A 17,054-nucleotide genomic window follows, 5' to 3' on the forward strand; every position below is an offset into this window, starting at 1 on the left:
CCAAATAGTATTGTGACTGTTAGAATTACTTGTACTGGCCACAAGTTGCTCTTCATAAAATGAGTTGTTGGAATTAGCATCAATGGTATTTATAAGTAGCCAAGTTCAAATTTTTTTGTTGTTTGCAAAGCTTTCTCTGACCTGGGGAAAGATCTTTTCTAGGAGGATTTTAGTCTAAAGGTAATTTTCCATTGATTATCTGCAAATTATATTAAATCTGAAAGGGAATTAAAAAAAAAAACACTACAACGTAACTCTCAATGATAAAAGAACAAGAGGAGATAAAGGAACTCACATAATCAATCACAACAAACTAGTGAAAAACGCAAATATGAAAACGTAGAACAAGCTTTGCTAGCTTCGGCTTTTGTCTTTTCTCAGCTTTGGCTGCCCTTTTGTAACCAAAAAGACGAAGAAGAGTTTAGTTCCCTTGCTTGAAGCGAGAAGAAGAAATGAAAAAGATGAGACTTTGTGATGTTTTACCTCATTCGATGACTTACTTCCCTTGCTTGCTGCGCGGCGCTGGTCAGTGAGGGCACAAGGGAAAAATGAGGCAAATGAAAATTTTCAGGGGATGGGGCGGGTTTAAACGATTGTTTTAGGTTTCAAAATGACAAAGTTTTATATAACAAAATAATCAATAAAATCACCAAAACGTGTGTGGCTTTACTGGTAAGGGGGGCGGCTTTTTACCAGGTCATGCGTTCGAACCAGGAGGTGATTGGTTTAGGCATTTTTTTAACCTTTTTTGTTCCAACCAGGAGTTCATTGGTTTGGTCATTTTTTAACGTTTTTAGCCAAAATGAACGTGTGAAGAATAAATTGCCCGTTTGTCAGATTCGAGCAAGAGACTTCAAGATTGAAACAAGCATAGGCGGCCAATCAAGCTAACGAACTTTGATGAAATCGTTGCGGCAGAAAGTATATATATAACGTATAGCCGTAAAAAATATTAGATTTGTACAAAGTTGAATGGATTGAATCATTATTAATAATCCACAGTAATTACATGAGAAACTGATGTAGGAAACAAAGGGACGCATAAAATTAAAATAAATTTAGATAACAAACAAAGTATGGATCTGCAACCCGACTCATTTAGGCATTAGTGGGTATTGCAAGATTTCATAAGTATATTAGATTAATCACATTTTAAATAAAATAAATAAATAGTAGTAATATTTAATTACTACATACATTATTTTATTAACTATATCTCTCATATATATTTTAATTAATTTATTATCTCCTTCAATAACTTTATTTCTCAATCCTCTCATACATATGTTCATAATCAATATCATTATGTGAATTAAGTGTGCTCACAAATTTAATTATAATAATCTCCCTCATATTTTAATTATGTTATCTCTTTCAATTATAATGTCCTTCTCTCTCTCTCCACACACTTTATCTATTTTCTAATTATATTTACATCTACCTCTCACACACATTCTATCTTTCACTACTTTCCACATCACTCAAACTTACATACTTTCTCATATATGCCTCCGTGTCATTTCTCTCCTATGTACATACCTTTCTAATTCCATCTCTCAAACAATTTAATTATAGTATATGTGTTTTATACACACTCCAAACTCTCTTCCTCTCCCTTCCTCTCCCTTTCTCTCCCTTTCTCTCTCAAACACCACATTATCCTTCTTTTGGTCTCTCTCTAACACAACAATACATGAAAACACAATAATTATCAAAGTTACTTAAACAAATAAAAGATTATAATATAAATTTTTACACAAAAAATTAAAAATGGTTATAAAAATGTGAAAAAACTTTCAGTGGTGACAAATCGTGTCGCTGCTGAAAGTGTGATTCAATGGTGACAAAATGTCACCGTTGAAAGGGTGTATCAGCAGCGACAATATCCGTCGCCGCTGCAAGCATGATTCAGCAGCGACAATTTCTCGTTGTTGAATCCTACTTTCACTTCTTTCAGCAGCGATATTTTGTCACCTCTAAAAAGACATCCAGTAGTGACAATCGTTGTAGCCGCTGAACTTTACACTTTCAGCGGCGAAGGCTTTATCGCCACTGACTGCTGCATCTACAGCGGCAACAATAGGTGGTCGCCGCCATTACTGTCATTTTCAGTGGTGACACTTGTCGCCGCTGAAAGTTATAGTTTCAGCGGTGACTTTTTTTGTCGCCGCTGAAAGTTGTCACTGAAAATCCAATTTTTTATAGTGTCGCCCCACAATTGGAATAAATATTTTGATTGAAAGGGCTCTATTGATTGAAAACAAAACAATAAATGGAGAAGCCATATTAGAGGTGCATGATTTACTTCAAGAATTAGCTAGGAGTATTGTTTTTCATGAATCTCCTAGTTGTGTTCATGGACGAAGCAGGTTGTGGAATCTAGAAGACATTGATGAAGTATTGAAAAATGATAAAGTGAGTACCTTATTTCTAAATACTCATTTGTGTTTTAATAATTCAAGTTGTATCCTATTGTACTTTAGTTTTCTACATTAAATTATCACGGAAAACCTTTTATAGATTTGTGGCATCATAGATTAATATACTTCCCTTTTCCAGTACTTCCTAGACTTTTGAAAGGTTGTAATGTTGTTTTCTCAAATAAATGCAATAGTACTTTTTGTTCAACATGCTATGTGGGCAAATCACATAAACTACTATCACCATCCTTCATGACTATATATACATACATTCACCACTTGAATTGGAATCTATTGATCTCCAAGACCCTGTTCCTTGTCCTTCAATCCATGAAAATCTTTATTACATCGATTTTGTTGACCATTATTTGTTTTACTTCTATTGGTTAATATATCTATTTAAACTAACTTTGATGCTTATTCAGTTATTCTTTAAATCAAAGTAATGGATGAAAATAAATTAAATGCCATAATCAAGTCCATTCAAACTAATGGGGTCATGAGTTTAGGTTTTTTGACAAATTTTTAGCTGCCAAGGGTATCATTTATAAATATACTTATTCATTATTAGTATACTTATTCATGTGCTTATTATCAAATGGGTACTATTGAGAAAAAACATACATATATAGTTGATACTGGCCTGACTTTATTATCTCATGCTAGAATGCCTTTAAAATTTAGGAATATGCTTTTCTCATTGATACTTGTATACAAATCTTTTTCCTTCCTATGCTTTTCATAATCTTCTTCTAGCAAAATTGCACTCTCTCCTATTCCCTCCATGTCTTCCTTATAGCCTCAGCCTTCTAATAACTGAATCAGATCTCCTTCCTCTACTATTTCCTCACCTTTTCCTTCTTCTCCTCCTGTTGGGCTTCCTTCTTATTGACCTTCTAGCCCAACTCCTCTATCTCTCTCAGTTACTTTCTCCTGTGCCGCTTAATACTCATTCTAAAGACAGTATTCACAAGCCTAAAGCATATTCTACTACTGCTACTCTTTTTGTTGATCCATGATCCTTATCACCCTTTCAAATTCCTCATCAGGCAAAAGCATATGGAGCTAGACTTATTCTTTGTTAGAGAAAAATTGTTGCAAACCCAACTGCTTGTTTACCATATTCCCTCTATACATAAGATATCTGATGATATATTTACTAGGCTATAATATAATTGATATTTGATTTTTTTTAGGGTCTAAACTTAAGGTCCAAGATGCCTTGAGTTTGTAGGAGGCTATTAAAGTATAAATACTAGTTATAAGTTAGATAGGTGGCTTTGCATTTAGTTATGCAAGTTCTTTAGTCATATGCTCTTAGTGTATTAGGTTTAAATACAATACATATCACATAATTAATGAAATGTTTAGTTCCCTAATCTTTCTTACTCTTCTTTTTCTTTGAAACCTAATGATTCTCATGTTATTTTCTTGGGAATCAATGTTTTATTTGTCAAGGAGCTGAAGTAACACAAAGCATTGTCTTAGATTCCTCCCCACAGGATGATCTTGACTATTTTTCAAACCATTAAATGGAATAGAAGTATTGGGAACATCATGCTTTCTCACAAATGTTTAATCTCAGATTACTCATCATTTGAAGGAGATTAAAACTTCCTAATGGTCTCAAATGCCTTTCTAGTGCATTAAGAGTTTTTCAGTGGCAATATTGCCCTCTAGAATCTCTTCCACTTGGAACATCATTGAGTAAACTTGTTGATATACAAATGCAGCATAGCAATATAAAGCAATTTTGGGATGGGATACGGGTGCGTAACCACATTCATCATTGTTCATCACATATGACTGTTGTGGTATATATTGATGAATATGTTATACATTAGGACATTATTCTAAGACTAATTTTCCTATCTTTTTGTTAATTTGTTCAGATTATGAAAAACTTGAAGTTTGTTGATATGAGCTTTTCTAAAAATTTGACTCAAACTCTGGATTTCTCGGGGCTTCCAAATTTAAAAAATTTAATTCTTGAAGGATGCTTATCCCTTGTTGTGATTCATCATTCCCTTGAAGGGTTGAAAAAGCTTGTCAGTGTGAATTTATGTGGGTTCACAAGTCTTGAAGGCCTTCTAAGAAAACTAGAAATGAACTCATCGGAAAAGTTACTCCTTAGGCAGTGTTCTAAAGTTTCAGAGCTTCTAGAGTTTGGGGAAGGGATGAAAACACTATCCTGCCTTGATATAAGTTATACTCTCATAAGGAGACTTCCCAAGTCATTTAGATTTTTGACTGGTCTTAGATATCTGAAAATGCGAAGTTGTGAGCAACTTGTTTTTTGTCCACTTGTCTTCCACAATTTGAAGAATCTCAAAATGATTGACATTTCTGATAGCTCAAAACTTTCAAAGGGGCAAGAAAGATTGAATAAAACTGAGGCCTTCAAAGAACAAGGCATGGGTGAAAATTTTAGAAAAAACATGACTCTCCTCAATGATCCATTAAGTAATCAAGTCTTCAACTTTAATCTATTGTCATTAACAGAGTTAGACTTAAGTGCTTGTGGCCTTAGTGATGGATCAATTCTTGAAGATTTTGGTGGTTTGTCATCATTAGTTGCATTAAATCTTGGAGCAAATGATTTTGTTAGCCTACCTTATGATTGGTTTTGTAACTGTTTCAACTCCACTTTCTTTTTCTAAGTTCTTGCAAAAGGCTTAAATCACTACACAAGCTTCCATCAAAGTTAATCCGATTAGATGCAATGGGTTGTGAATCAATGGAACCTTTATCACAAACAAAGTTATGGAATATGGTTTCATCACTTGACCATGAGGTATATTCTCCTAATTATGTTCTATCTACTAACTTATGGATCATTTTCTTTTTATCTTTACACAAATAACATGACTTTTTCCTTGTTTTAGTATCGTCATCGAGTTACATATGATAATACATTGCTCAAGCACATTGAGGTATGTTTGCTTCTTTTTATGCATGTTTTTTTCCCTATTCTAGTAGGTAGGTGTGTGTGTATATAGTTTTTAATAGGGTAACTTTGTTGCAGGTAGTAGAATATCTCCCCCAAAGAGATTTTTTCACAATTCTTTGGGGATTAGAAATACCATCATGGTTCCCAAATAAAGATTTGGTTCCTTCAGAACTTTATAGATCCAAATATGAATTAATAGTGGACATCCCTCAACATGTTCGTGCAAGTGAATGGTCCGGACTTTTTGTTTGCATCAAATTTCAAATTATGACTAGTATATTTAATGGTTTTCATATTTCTTGGAGTAGTAAAGCCCCCGAAGATGATCAATATATTAGGAAAAAGTGGGGACATGAAATTAGTATAGTCCTTAAGGAGGGTCCTCACCTTTGCTTAATGTGTTGCATTTGAACGAGAAAACATGTTGGCAACATCTTAGAGGTCATAATAATTGCCTTCACATCAAATTTACCTTTCATTCTCCATGCAAAGAGATGCTTAAGATAGGAGGCTGTGGATGGCGTGTAATTTGTAAAGAAGACATAAAAGAATAGAGACACACTGATTATTTGAACAAATCAATTGAAGAAGAGATTGATGCTTCTAAGGTCTGTCTTCCTCACACCACATTGGATAGAACAATAAAAATCTTTGAATGAAGAAAAGAAAGAGAAATAAGTTATGGTGACTCACGTGTTCTATTGTCCTATTTATGCTCTTTTACTTGGTTAATACATGAAAATATGCAGAATTGGTGAAGCCATTTTGTAGTTGTCTTTTCTGTAAATAGCTCTATTTGTAAGATTTAATGCTTTTATTTCAAGTGACATTCATAGCTGAAAATGAAGTAGTTTCCGTTGTTGGGAAATGGTCTAGCCTTTTGTTGATGATTTGAACTTTCTTTCTAAAGTTAAAGAATCTTAATCAGATGAGGTTGTTGAAGTTTATAATTTATAGTAACATCTAGTTTGCTTGAGGTGTAGCTGGCTTACTGCCTTTCTAGCATTGTATTATACCTAGTCACTGCTTCATTGAATAAATAGAATTAATCCATCAACTAAAAAAAAAACACACAAATAGACACATGTTGTGCCAAGGAAAAAAAACATATTAATTTTAAGCTTGGCATCATCATTAAGCGGCTTGTAAGGATGTGGACAATAAGGGTAATGGGTTTATGGACTTCCATAAAGATATGGGGGTACATTCGGCGATAGAAGTAGAATTGTTAGCCATTAGCATGGGACTTCATATCTATACCTGACTTAAATACTACAATATTGTGTTGTATACTGACTTGTTCGGTACCTTCATGCCTGTTTAGTATGAGCATTAGAGTGTTAAGATTAGCAATGGCACTGGCATAAATCATTTTAATGTTTGGTATGAGGCACTAAACAATACTTCGGATTGTATAATATCACCCCCCATGGTATTGGAAAATCATTCATGGGATTGAACATTATGTTTACCAAATTATCTCAATAATATTTCACAAACTCCTATTTTTCATTTATTATTAGGTTACAAAAATATGATACCTACTCCTAGTTTCATCCCTCTTTTGACATTCTTCATATTAAGAATATGAAGGGAAGAAATGTAAAGAACAATGGATTTGGGATATTGGTATTAAATATAGCAATTAGGGGGCAAGGGCCTTCTTTCTGCTTGGGTCACTCTTTTATTCACTACCCCATAGTTGACAATTGTGGACAAATCTACTATCTATTTTGATTTTTTTTTTGACTGTAAGATGAATATTGAAATGGTTGTTTTACTATTTTCAAACTGTATTTAAAACTTATTTTACCGTCAGATGCATTTTGAGCCTAGGAATATAGCATTTGCGGATTTATAAGCTTCAATCTAGTTATTTATAAAGGAAGGTAGAATGTCAAACTACATCTAATTGTCATAGTTCTTTATAAGACTACCCACTTATATTTTACTAGCTAGTTAAGACACACACACACACACACACAATCTTCCATATATTTGCTTTTAAAACCATTGCATATAGATACTTTGTCTAAAAGATTAACAAAACAATATCGAATTATAACAATATATATGAATTGTTGTACACTTTACTAGAAAGCCCAACCAATAAATGCTTTAAAACTAGCTATACTATAGCTACAGCTTTTCTTCCCTAACTAAAATATATCGCAAGTCATATTATTCTCAAATCAAGTACAGTGCAATCCATCTTTTTAGATTGCACAAAAAAAGAAAAATGCTTCTAGAACCATGAAAATTTCCAGAAAAAAGAAAAAGAGGCCAAAAAACATTTTAAGTAATTAAATGGCTACTTTTCTGTAGTGGAAGAACCCAAGTTTTTGATACATAAAGGGGTTTCTAAGTGCCTGTTTTGTGGTTTTGGGAGGTTCAATTCTGTCTCTCAACATATAATCATCATACAATTCACCCATCATCAGAGTATAAACATTAATAGATGCTTCTTGATTTGCACAATATGGTTCTTAATTAGAGTTTAAACCCTAGGAGGACCACCCTTCTGCTCAAAAAGGCGACGGAGGAGGAAGACTTGAAGGAAGCTGCCACCTATTAATACTGCTGATTCAAAAATGGCTTTGTGCACCGCTCTGCTACTCAATGCATCGTTCACTGTCATTTCATGCAATTGTTAGACTTCTTATAATTTCATTCAATACATACACATTCTTCATTGATCCTTGACATAAAAATTCAACAGAGTTTTATATTAGCTCTCAAGAACCTAACTCAATTATCCTCCTTTATTCGGGTTTGAAGCTGGTTATAAAATATGGGCGGAGTTTCATGAATATTCAATACATAAAATCTACCAACACGGTGCTGTTCATATATAATATACAGCAGATTTCAGTTTGAGTTTAAAATCAAGCTGAAATGAAGAGACAATAATTCAAAAGTTCTTTATGCTATTTTATGACCATGTGCTGATCATAACTTGTAAATAGTATAACTGATGTATTGATGATTTCTTGATGATAAGATTTTTCATGTTATTGTGAGATGCATATGCGTACCTGTTGCTTGGCGTTCAGTTTGAGCCTCAAGCCAATGTTGTTCAAACTGAATGTTGTAAAGTGCTTCCTCTAATTTTGATATTTGTTGCAACATAGGATTGAAATGCTCTGCATTACATGTAGAGATAACATATTAGACTTTCCATAAGACTTCTCACCAGTGAAAGAATAACCTTCTTTCAAGTGATTAAATTTCATTAACTTCAAACGCTAACCAGTTTAATTACTCGGTTGTACAGCCATTGAAAAAACTTTATTAGTTTGTAGATTTCATGCAGTGTGTAAACTTTTAGTTTAATCTGTATGTCAAATTTGTTTTGGAAACATAAATTTTAGATGAGTTAGATATTGGGATTTATTAAAAGTTAGAGCAGGTCTCATAATTCAAAGAGTACTCATAGAGATATTTATAGATTAATTACTAAAAAATTCTCATATCAGTATGAGATTTTAACGTATGCTTTTGTAAGGTATAAGTTACATCCTTACTGATCAGATTAATTTTCATTAGCAATACTATGCTATAAGTGAAATGACACCAGCATGACAGCCAGTAATGAATCAAAACGGAAGATAAAGATTTTTTTCCCCAATCAAAATTAAATTGAAAACTAAGAAGCCATAATAAATCCAAATCTGAATATGAAAAGTTAGACCTGAAATCTTTTTTTAAACTAATGAGAGGCAACGAATTAAATTATCTTACCGTCTTTTACAAGCTGATCATAGAGGGATAAGTGGCTGATATAGACATCAAAATCAATAGTTTCATGATAGGGAGACCTGTTGGTAAAACAGAAACGATGAAGGCCTTTACTAGTAGCCACAAACTCAAACTTTTCACTTGTCTTGTCCATGAGCTCGTAAACTTTTTCACCCGAAGGCCCCATAACCTAAGATCCATCAACAAATGAATAATGCTTCTGAGTCAATGATTAAGTGTTCTTTAATTTGTTTTCTTTTCATTTTAACAAACAAGATTAAGTTTCCAAATCTATATTAGTACTACCTTCAGTTCTTAATATAAGAGCTAGTTGACTAATTTGAAAATATTAAGAAAATAAATTAAGTTAATTACTTGTAATAAATAAATATTGTCTTTCCTAAAATATCCTTCCTAATTAAGTGTATTGGCTAGAACTACCATTATTAGAAGGATCACCTTAAAAAAAGCATAAATATGAGAAACAAGATGGATTGAGATTTTATATTTCGGACCAAAGTAAAAATCAAACGAAATTTTATATTAAAGACTGGAGGTAGTAATTATTTGGTCAGATATACTCCCTCCAGTCCAAAATTTAGGAGCTAAAATAACCACTAATTTATAAAGATTAAGAAAATCAATTAAATTAGTTATTTATAACAAATATATCACATTTAGTCATTTACATTGAAAACAATCCCCATTGATGAAACCCCTTTTTAGAATGCGCAATCAATGGAATTGTTTAGAAAATAATTATAAATTTATAAGATAAAGTGGATTGATTTTTTATATTTGGGACCAAAGAAAACTCCTTAACCAACTTCTACATTTAAGACAATTGATAATATTATTTATTATGAATTCCAATTCTATAATCACTTGAAGTTCTTCCCGGTCTCACTTGATATCTTTTGATGACTAAAAGCTATTGATTATACTTCCTACTAACATATCTATAACTCCCCCCCCCCCGGGTTTTTAAACATGCTGAAACCACCTTCGGAGAATGATTTGACATATATAATCACATCAAAACAATTCATAAAGCAGAAAATTAACATAAACTATACAGAATCTGCAACAAATTGTTTTAAATTCTAAATAATGCCCATATAAAAAAGCTTGGTTACATTGTGCATAAGATGTCTTTGAGAGTATACAAGAGAGCGGGATATAGTAGTATAGTTACCACAATGTCAACACCTTCAACAGTATATTGCCAAGATGCATCAACCTTAATGACAACAAAAGAAACATGAACTGTGTCCCTCTCGTACTGCACATTATGAGAGAAACACTCTTCCCTGTTTATCACAAATCTGATTCCTTCCACTGCTTGCAGACTCAACATGAAGCTGCTTATTAACAACAATAATGGTCCCACACCAATGCCCAAATTCCGCAAACCCACCTTCATTTCTACATCAAAAACACAAGCCATACCTATCAAAACCTGATACTACTTATAAGAGTTAATTAGGAATTAGATTTGATCATAAATATGTCAGTTCACCCTGTCTTCCAAATTTATAATTATTCTCTAAATATCCTACTGATTACATATATTAAAGTGGTTTTCATCAAAGGATAGTCACGTTTGCAAAGAGCACTTTAAGAAAATTAACTCGTATTTGTTTTAAATAACTAAATTAAATAATTTTCTTAATATATCTAAATTAATTAAGTAGCTCTTATCTTAAGAAGCAGATATAGTAATTAATATGCAATTTCATAAGAAATTGTCGTTCATTTTGAAGAAACAAAATTATAGTTTCCCAGAAGAAAGAATCGTGGATATATATATATATATATATATTTATATATATGAGCGTGTACGTGCGTCTGCAAGCATGCAACAAAGACAAGGTATTTACCAAGAAGTTAAGGATAAACAATCCGCTTAGGGTACAAACTCATCAACATCAACACTACGAAAGCATGAAATTAAATTTGGGGCTTCAAATAATTTCATTTTTTATTTCAAAATTGATCTTTCTCGGCGAGTATGAACATGATATGCAATGCAAGAATCGAACAGAGAAAAATGTTACCTTTTTTCGCTTTTCTCTGGAAACCTGTCTCAGCTCCCAAATCAATCTGGATTAAACAGGAAGAACTTAGCGAGTGCGATGTGAAGATTCACAATTTTCGATAACTGTTATCACATCTCATCTGTTTTAAAATAGTTCGCCAATGGTTTTTTATTATGAAATTTTAGAAGTGATTTTTAAATTTTTCATTGTTAATTTTCTCTTTTTTAAAAAATATGACAACTTAATACTATAATTTGAATTAAAATGTATTTTCAATAATCATGTACTTGTATTTGCAAGGTAGGTCCAGCCGCTGAATAAATGAACAGCAAAACAAAATGCAGCAGCTGTTTGGATCTCCATTTAAGAGAAAAACGTGCCTAGGAATTTGCAAAACGCATGTTTGAAGCTCATTTGGAGTTTTTCAGTTGTTCATGTAGGGTGTATTTGGGATAGTAGTGGCAGAAGTAACTTTTCTTTAATCTGACTTTTACAGAAGTCAGATTAAGTACAAGTAGCTCCTTTGAGATTATTACATAAATTCGTTTCAGTGACAGAAGTGAGATGCACAAAATGTGGATCCAAACATCATTTTTCAACCTACCTGTTACTTCTCCGGTTTGGATGCACGTTTGGGCCTCCAAACGTGATCTCAAACACGCCTATAGATTTTTTGTCTATCAAACTTTTTTTGAAAATTGGGTGCCGTAGAACACAGAAATTTACCGTGGTGAGCATTTAGATAGCTTATTTCCCATTAAAAGAAAATTTAACGCTCATTCAAAATTTTTACGTACCATATTCACCCTTCTCTCTTTTCTTCGTCACTCTTCTCCGTTATGCTAGTTCTCCTAAGCATCTCCAAATTTTCCCTTCAGCATTGCCTCTTCTCCCTTTCTTTGATTGACTCGTTGGTCATTCCCTTTTATCCGGTTGAATAAGTGTTGTCTCCCCCTTTCTCTGGCTAATGTAGTGCACGTAGGGAGCAAATAGCAAGGTTGGCTTGAAATTATAGTGTTGTTCGATCTGGTCTGTTGTGTTATAACTTGCTTTGCTCTGATGCTTCGCTAGTTCTTCCTAGCTTGCTCTGCAATCTCAAAGAAAGGTAACCCAAGCTCACCTCGAAAATCACTTTTTTGTTTAAACTTAGAACAATGACTTATAAATTGTGTTTGTGACTCAATTCAAGAGCAAATTAAATTGTACAAAGCTTATGATCCAATTAGTTATATAATATTATTTAGTTAAAAAAATTTCAATTTAAATGAATTCTAATCTAATCAAAGATCAAATTGTACAAAGTTTTGTATTTTTAAAATTTTCTTAATAGCAAATATTTTTATTTTATAATTTTAATTTTAATCATGTTCTAACATCGCATAAAAACATGTAATATAAAACAATATTACTATTCAATAAAATTTATGTCCTTGTCAAGTTGATTTTTTATAAACTCTTATTGAAATATAATACTAAATTAACATGAACTAAAAGTTATTTTTGATGCCATTAATCCAAACACACCGTCCAATGCTTCAAACCAGAGGCATATGGATCATCTGCCTCTACGCAGGCGAATCCGGCGACGGAAGGTTGGTCTCTCTAGTTGCTGTCATCTCTCTCTTCACGTTATCGCCGTTTTCCCCTCCTATATCTTGGTCTTCTCTCTATCTACGGTTTGTCTTCTCTGCTCTTTGTTCTTCAGTCTCGTCTTCGCTCTTCTGATATGTAATTCGAATGGTGTTCTAGCTCTATAATTTGCACTATGATTTGTTGCGCTTACCAGATAGAAGAGAAAATTGGTAAACAAGTCCGTCCGATGAGGCGTTGAGACTGAAATAGGGTGAGAGAAAATTTTCGCGCCAGAGCTCCCTGAAAACTGAAATTGTCATAGAATGCCCAAGGAAAATGCAGGTGAGTAGGTTTAGGAAATAGGAATGAATAGTGAGGATTAATTATCCAAGGATGTGATGATGTGGCTTCAAACGTACGCCACATCAGCACGAAACAAGGGATCCAGATCCGATCCACTCTCTTTCCGGATCCGGATCATATCGGGCCTTCTCCCCCTGAGTCGCTTCTTGTGCCTTTTCTTCTACTGTCCCGCCATTCCTCTTCTGCAGACAGTGATTACCTCTCATGCCTACACTTCTTGCAGCTTAGCTTCTCTCTCTCTATCTCTCTACTGCTTGTGAGTTTTCACTGGGGATGTTTCAGAACTTTCCCTCTTTGCATCAAAATCCGGAAACCCGTTTCCCTATAGAGCTACTTTAAGCTCTCATACAAGCTACCTTTGTGGTTCGTCTAAGTTCAGCTTGTTGGCCGCCAGTTGCCTACGAGTCTTTGCGAGGGTCTTATTCAGCTATTCTAATTCAGTTTGGATTTTTTTGCACGTAGTTTTTGAATGAATGACGATCTCCGTTATCATTTCCGCACTTGAATTTCTTTAAGTGTACCCGTGATCCAATATTCCAATTTGATGAGTGATTATTGGATAAAAGTATGTAGTTGAAACTTGTCTTCATCTGATTCCCGTAAATAATCTGAAAAATCTTTGTATTTGTGTTGTTTTCAAACCATTTCTTTTACTCCTGTGAAACATGATACTTGTGGCTGACAATGATTAAATTCGAAATGTACATAGCATGCTGATATGTGTAAGGTGAGAATATTGGTGTGTGTGTGTGGAACTGTATATAGTTTTCCAACGAAGTTAATTAGCTTATGATAATATGAGAGGAGATTTCTTGTCCTATGGTGCTCAGGTTGATTTATCAATAATTAACTCGGAAAAGAGGTGGAATTGGTGCCTTTGCATACTCACACATTGTTCTTGTTATTTTCTTGCTTATTTCATCGATGTTTTCTGCTGAATTGAGTGTCTTATGCATTTCTTTCAAGCTTGTTTGGTGGCTATTGGATAACATTCCCTAATATTACTTCTTCTTTTTTTTTTCTCTGTCTTGTGGCATGAAGTTGCTTTAAAACTTGGTTGGCACTCGCATCAGTATGGATGTAGCACATTGCTATTTAGATGGCAATGCTGATGCTGTGGAGTTCTGTCCACACAACTCATACCACCATGTTTTAGCAGCCTCTACATATACACTGAAAGAAGGCGATCAACCAAGTCGATGTGGAAGCATTTCACTCTTTAATGTTGATGCTGAGTTAAGCTCCCTCGACTTGGTTTATTGTGTGGAGACTTCTGGGATATTTGACATAAAGTGGAATCCGCCAGGAGGGCATGCTAATTATTTTCTGGGTCAAGCGGATGCTGATGGGTACTTGAGAATTCAAAAGCTGGAGGGTTGCTGTAGTGATGCTAAAGGTATGCATTAAGTCTTTATTTTGTTGTCATTTCCACCACGCTTTTTGTGCCTTTTCTGTTGGGGGGAAAACAAGAAATGTGAAATAAATTACTTTTCTTGATTGAAGAATACAATATTGTCGAGTTCATAACTTTTCAACTTATAAACCATTTTAGAAGTACAAAAATTTCAAGCTTGATATGCATGGGTACGGATAGTCTGCACAAGTAGTCTCAGAAGCTTCCTTGAGAAGTTCGATTCCTATTCTTGGCTTTTTCCAGGAATTTCAAATGCTTCTATTTTATTATTTGACCAATTCTATCGGGAACGTTTCACAATGGTATTAGAATATTTCATTGCCGCTTCTATCTATTGTTTGGCTTACAAGTCCACAGTTACCTGCTTTTGTTTCTTTAGCTGCATTTTTTTTTCAGGGTAGCAGGTTGTCTTGTTGAACAATTTTGGGAGGAATAGATAGTTTTGTGAACATGTAATATAATATCACCAAATAACTTTCAGATAAATGATATCATTGCGACAACTTGCTGTACATGTATACAACTATGCTCAATACCATGGCCCATGGGTTCTGTTGCTAACAAAATTAACATAAATCACTAATCAGTCTAGCATAACTTTTCTAGCTTAACTAGTTAAATGATATCCTTTGTTAGTTAAAACTATTAGTGTAATCCTCTGCATTTTGTAGTCTCTTGTATGTGTGCGCACACATATATGTTAAGTTGCGGCATCTAAGATTGGTTGAAAACCTCACAGTTTTGTTGACGTACTGAACTTCAATAGGATACTTGGCTGAGGCATTTTATTTTCTTGGTAATATTATTTTCTATTGGCTCTGTGGCAGGGGCTTCTCTAAAAGAAGTGACCAGTGAAAAAATCAGCAATTCAATGTGCCTGTACCTGGACTGGAACCCTTCGGCTACATTAATCGCAGTGGGGCTTTCTGATGGCTCTGTATCTATTGTTTCCCTCTCAGAATCCGGGCTGGAAATACAAGAAAACTGGAAGGCTCATGATTTTGAACTATGGACAACCTCCTTCGACACTCACCAACCAAATCTGGTATACACTGGCTCCGATGACTGTAAGTTCAGCGGTTGGGATTTACGTGATAGCCCTTCTAGAATGGTGTTTCAGAACTCCAAAGTCCATAAGATGGGTGTCTGTTGCATTGCAAAGAGTCCCCATGACCCACATAGCTTATTAACCGGCAGCTATGATGAGTCCTTGAGGGTATGGGACCTAAGATCCATTTCAAGGCCAATTAATGAGACTTCACTTTGTTTAGGTGGAGGAGTTTGGAGGGTGAAGCATCACCCCTTCATCTCTGACCTGGTTTTGGCTGCCTGTATGCACAATGGGTTTGCAATTACTTCCATTAAAGGAGGGGAAGCTCAAGTTTTGGAAACTTACAAGAAGCATGATTCACTTGCATATGGCGCAGACTGGCAGAGAGGAGAAGCAAGCCACAGTGGCAGGAAGAAGAAACCTCTTGTGGCTACGTGCTCATTCTATGACAAACATGTCCGGTTATGGATGACCAAAAGTGAGTTTGTGTTGTAAGTTAGTGCCTAAAGATAAGCCTAGTTTTCCATTAATGGAATACTTGCATCTTTATTGATGTTAATTGTGCCAAATGTCCTTCCCCCCCCCCCATGGGGCATAATCCTTTGTCTAGGTCAATGATGAAGCTGATTTCTTCCCTTTCAAACATGACTGAGTTATGTGAATGCCTCGTCTCCATTGTTTGCATATTTTAAGTTTGTTTTTGTTTTCATAACTTGATCATTGTCTAATGGGTCCATTGCTCCAACTTCCCATGGATAGGACATAGCAGGTTGTCGTCTTAGACTCCTAGTAGTAAAATGAGTCTCTTGGATACCTACAGAGACTCCATGTATCTCTCTGATTCTATTTGTGACGTGGTCATCTAGGCAACGGAGCCCGCCATGTTAATTATTAAGGGGATCTCGTTTGAAAACTGTAGTTGGTAAAAAAAATGATCTCGTTTGGCTGGTAAAAGAAAAGGAAAGGGATCTTGTTTAATAAACAGAATTTTAACGCTCCCAAATTTTGACCTGAGCACGGCAATTGGATAAGCGTTTTTTTTTTTTTTTGGGGGGGGGGGGGAACTTGAATACTTGCCTAACACCACTGCTGATCCTTTAGGCATTTTGGGAGGGTTTAGAATTCAATTGAGATAGTCCATTAAAAAAAGTTGGTTATCACAAAGTTGTTGCGGACTCTGCAGAAGCTTTGTAGCTGATCAATGATCTATCTCAAGATCATCCTCTCAAGAGTCAGATCATACAAATTCACCACCTCCTGATGTATGATTGGATTATTACTTTTGATCTCATGTCAAGAGAAGTCAAATGCTAATTCTTTTGCTTGTTAAGGTCATCAAATGGATCTTGAAGCTGTCGTCATAAATATTTCTGCTGCAAAGTATAGAGCAACTCTCAATATTTCCCTCGCATGCTTAGCTAGTTAGTCTCTACGCGATTTCTCGCGCCCTTTTATTCCAAAAAAAAAAACATTGTTGAGATGAGAAGTGAAGAAAGTTAATATTTAG

General features: G+C 34.4%; 2 protein-coding genes and 1 long non-coding RNA gene across 6 annotated transcripts; 2 read left to right on the forward strand and 1 right to left on the reverse strand.

The window, feature by feature from the left end:
• The first annotated feature begins 5,094 nt into the window (after positions 1–5,094).
• LOC114742072 (uncharacterized) lies at positions 5,095–5,513 on the forward strand. Its single transcript, XR_003739829.1, has 3 exons — positions 5,095–5,214; positions 5,306–5,353; positions 5,446–5,513. It is a non-coding gene; the product is annotated as an uncharacterized LOC114742072 (long non-coding RNA).
• Positions 5,514–7,685: 2,172 nt separating this feature from the next.
• On the reverse strand, positions 7,686–10,555 carry LOC114742073 (transmembrane emp24 domain-containing protein p24beta2-like). Its single transcript, XM_028930334.1, has 4 exons — positions 10,304–10,555; positions 9,112–9,298; positions 8,406–8,513; positions 7,686–8,001 (listed from the first exon to the last, which is right to left on the reverse strand). Exons 1-4 carry the CDS (start codon positions 10,553–10,555, stop codon positions 7,868–7,870), a joined length of 681 nt encoding a protein of 226 aa, XP_028786167.1. The 3' UTR covers positions 7,686–7,867.
• A 2,079-nt stretch (positions 10,556–12,634) lies between these two features.
• On the forward strand, positions 12,635–16,110 carry LOC114742071 (diphthine methyltransferase-like). 4 transcript variants are annotated; one of them, XM_028930333.1, is made up of 3 exons: positions 12,635–12,823; positions 14,124–14,478; positions 15,324–16,110. In XM_028930333.1, exons 2-3 carry the CDS (start codon positions 14,157–14,159, stop codon positions 16,040–16,042), a joined length of 1,041 nt encoding a protein of 346 aa, XP_028786166.1. In that variant the 5' UTR covers positions 12,635–12,823; positions 14,124–14,156; the 3' UTR covers positions 16,043–16,110. The 4 variants fall into 4 exon arrangements, with proteins under 4 accessions (XP_028786166.1, XP_028786162.1, XP_028786163.1 ...); XM_028930329.1 differs by lacking the exon at positions 12,635–12,823 and adding an exon at positions 13,293–13,647; XM_028930330.1 differs by lacking the exon at positions 12,635–12,823 and adding an exon at positions 13,293–13,498.
• The last annotated feature ends 944 nt before the right edge of the window (positions 16,111–17,054 follow it).

Source organism: Neltuma alba, unplaced genomic scaffold, assembly GCF_004799145.2.
Source record: "Neltuma alba isolate B1F8T4 unplaced genomic scaffold, ASM479914v2 tig00003632_pilon, whole genome shotgun sequence".
Taxonomy (NCBI): Eukaryota; Viridiplantae; Streptophyta; class Magnoliopsida; order Fabales; family Fabaceae; genus Neltuma; species Neltuma alba.

What these genes read in the sequence shown, in the direction of transcription:
- LOC114742073 (XM_028930334.1), bottom strand. Translation starts at nt 10,555, where the DNA reads ATGGCTTGTGTTTTTGATGTAGAAATGAAGGTGGGTTTGCGGAATTTG. An exon ending in TTGAAGGTGTTGACATTGTG is followed by an intron (nt 9,299 to 10,303) that starts GTAACTATACTA and finishes GATGGATCTTAG; the next exon opens with GTTATGGGGCCTTCGGGTGA. An exon ending in AACTGAACGCCAAGCAACAG is followed by an intron (nt 8,002 to 8,405) that starts GTACGCATATGC and finishes ATGAAATGACAG; the next exon opens with TGAACGATGCATTGAGTAGC.
- LOC114742071 (XM_028930333.1), top strand. Translation starts at nt 14,157, where the DNA reads ATGGATGTAGCACATTGCTATTTAGATGGCAATGCTGATGCTGTGGAG. An exon ending in TTGCTGTAGTGATGCTAAAG is followed by an intron (nt 14,479 to 15,323) that starts GTATGCATTAAG and finishes GCTCTGTGGCAG; the next exon opens with GGGCTTCTCTAAAAGAAGTG.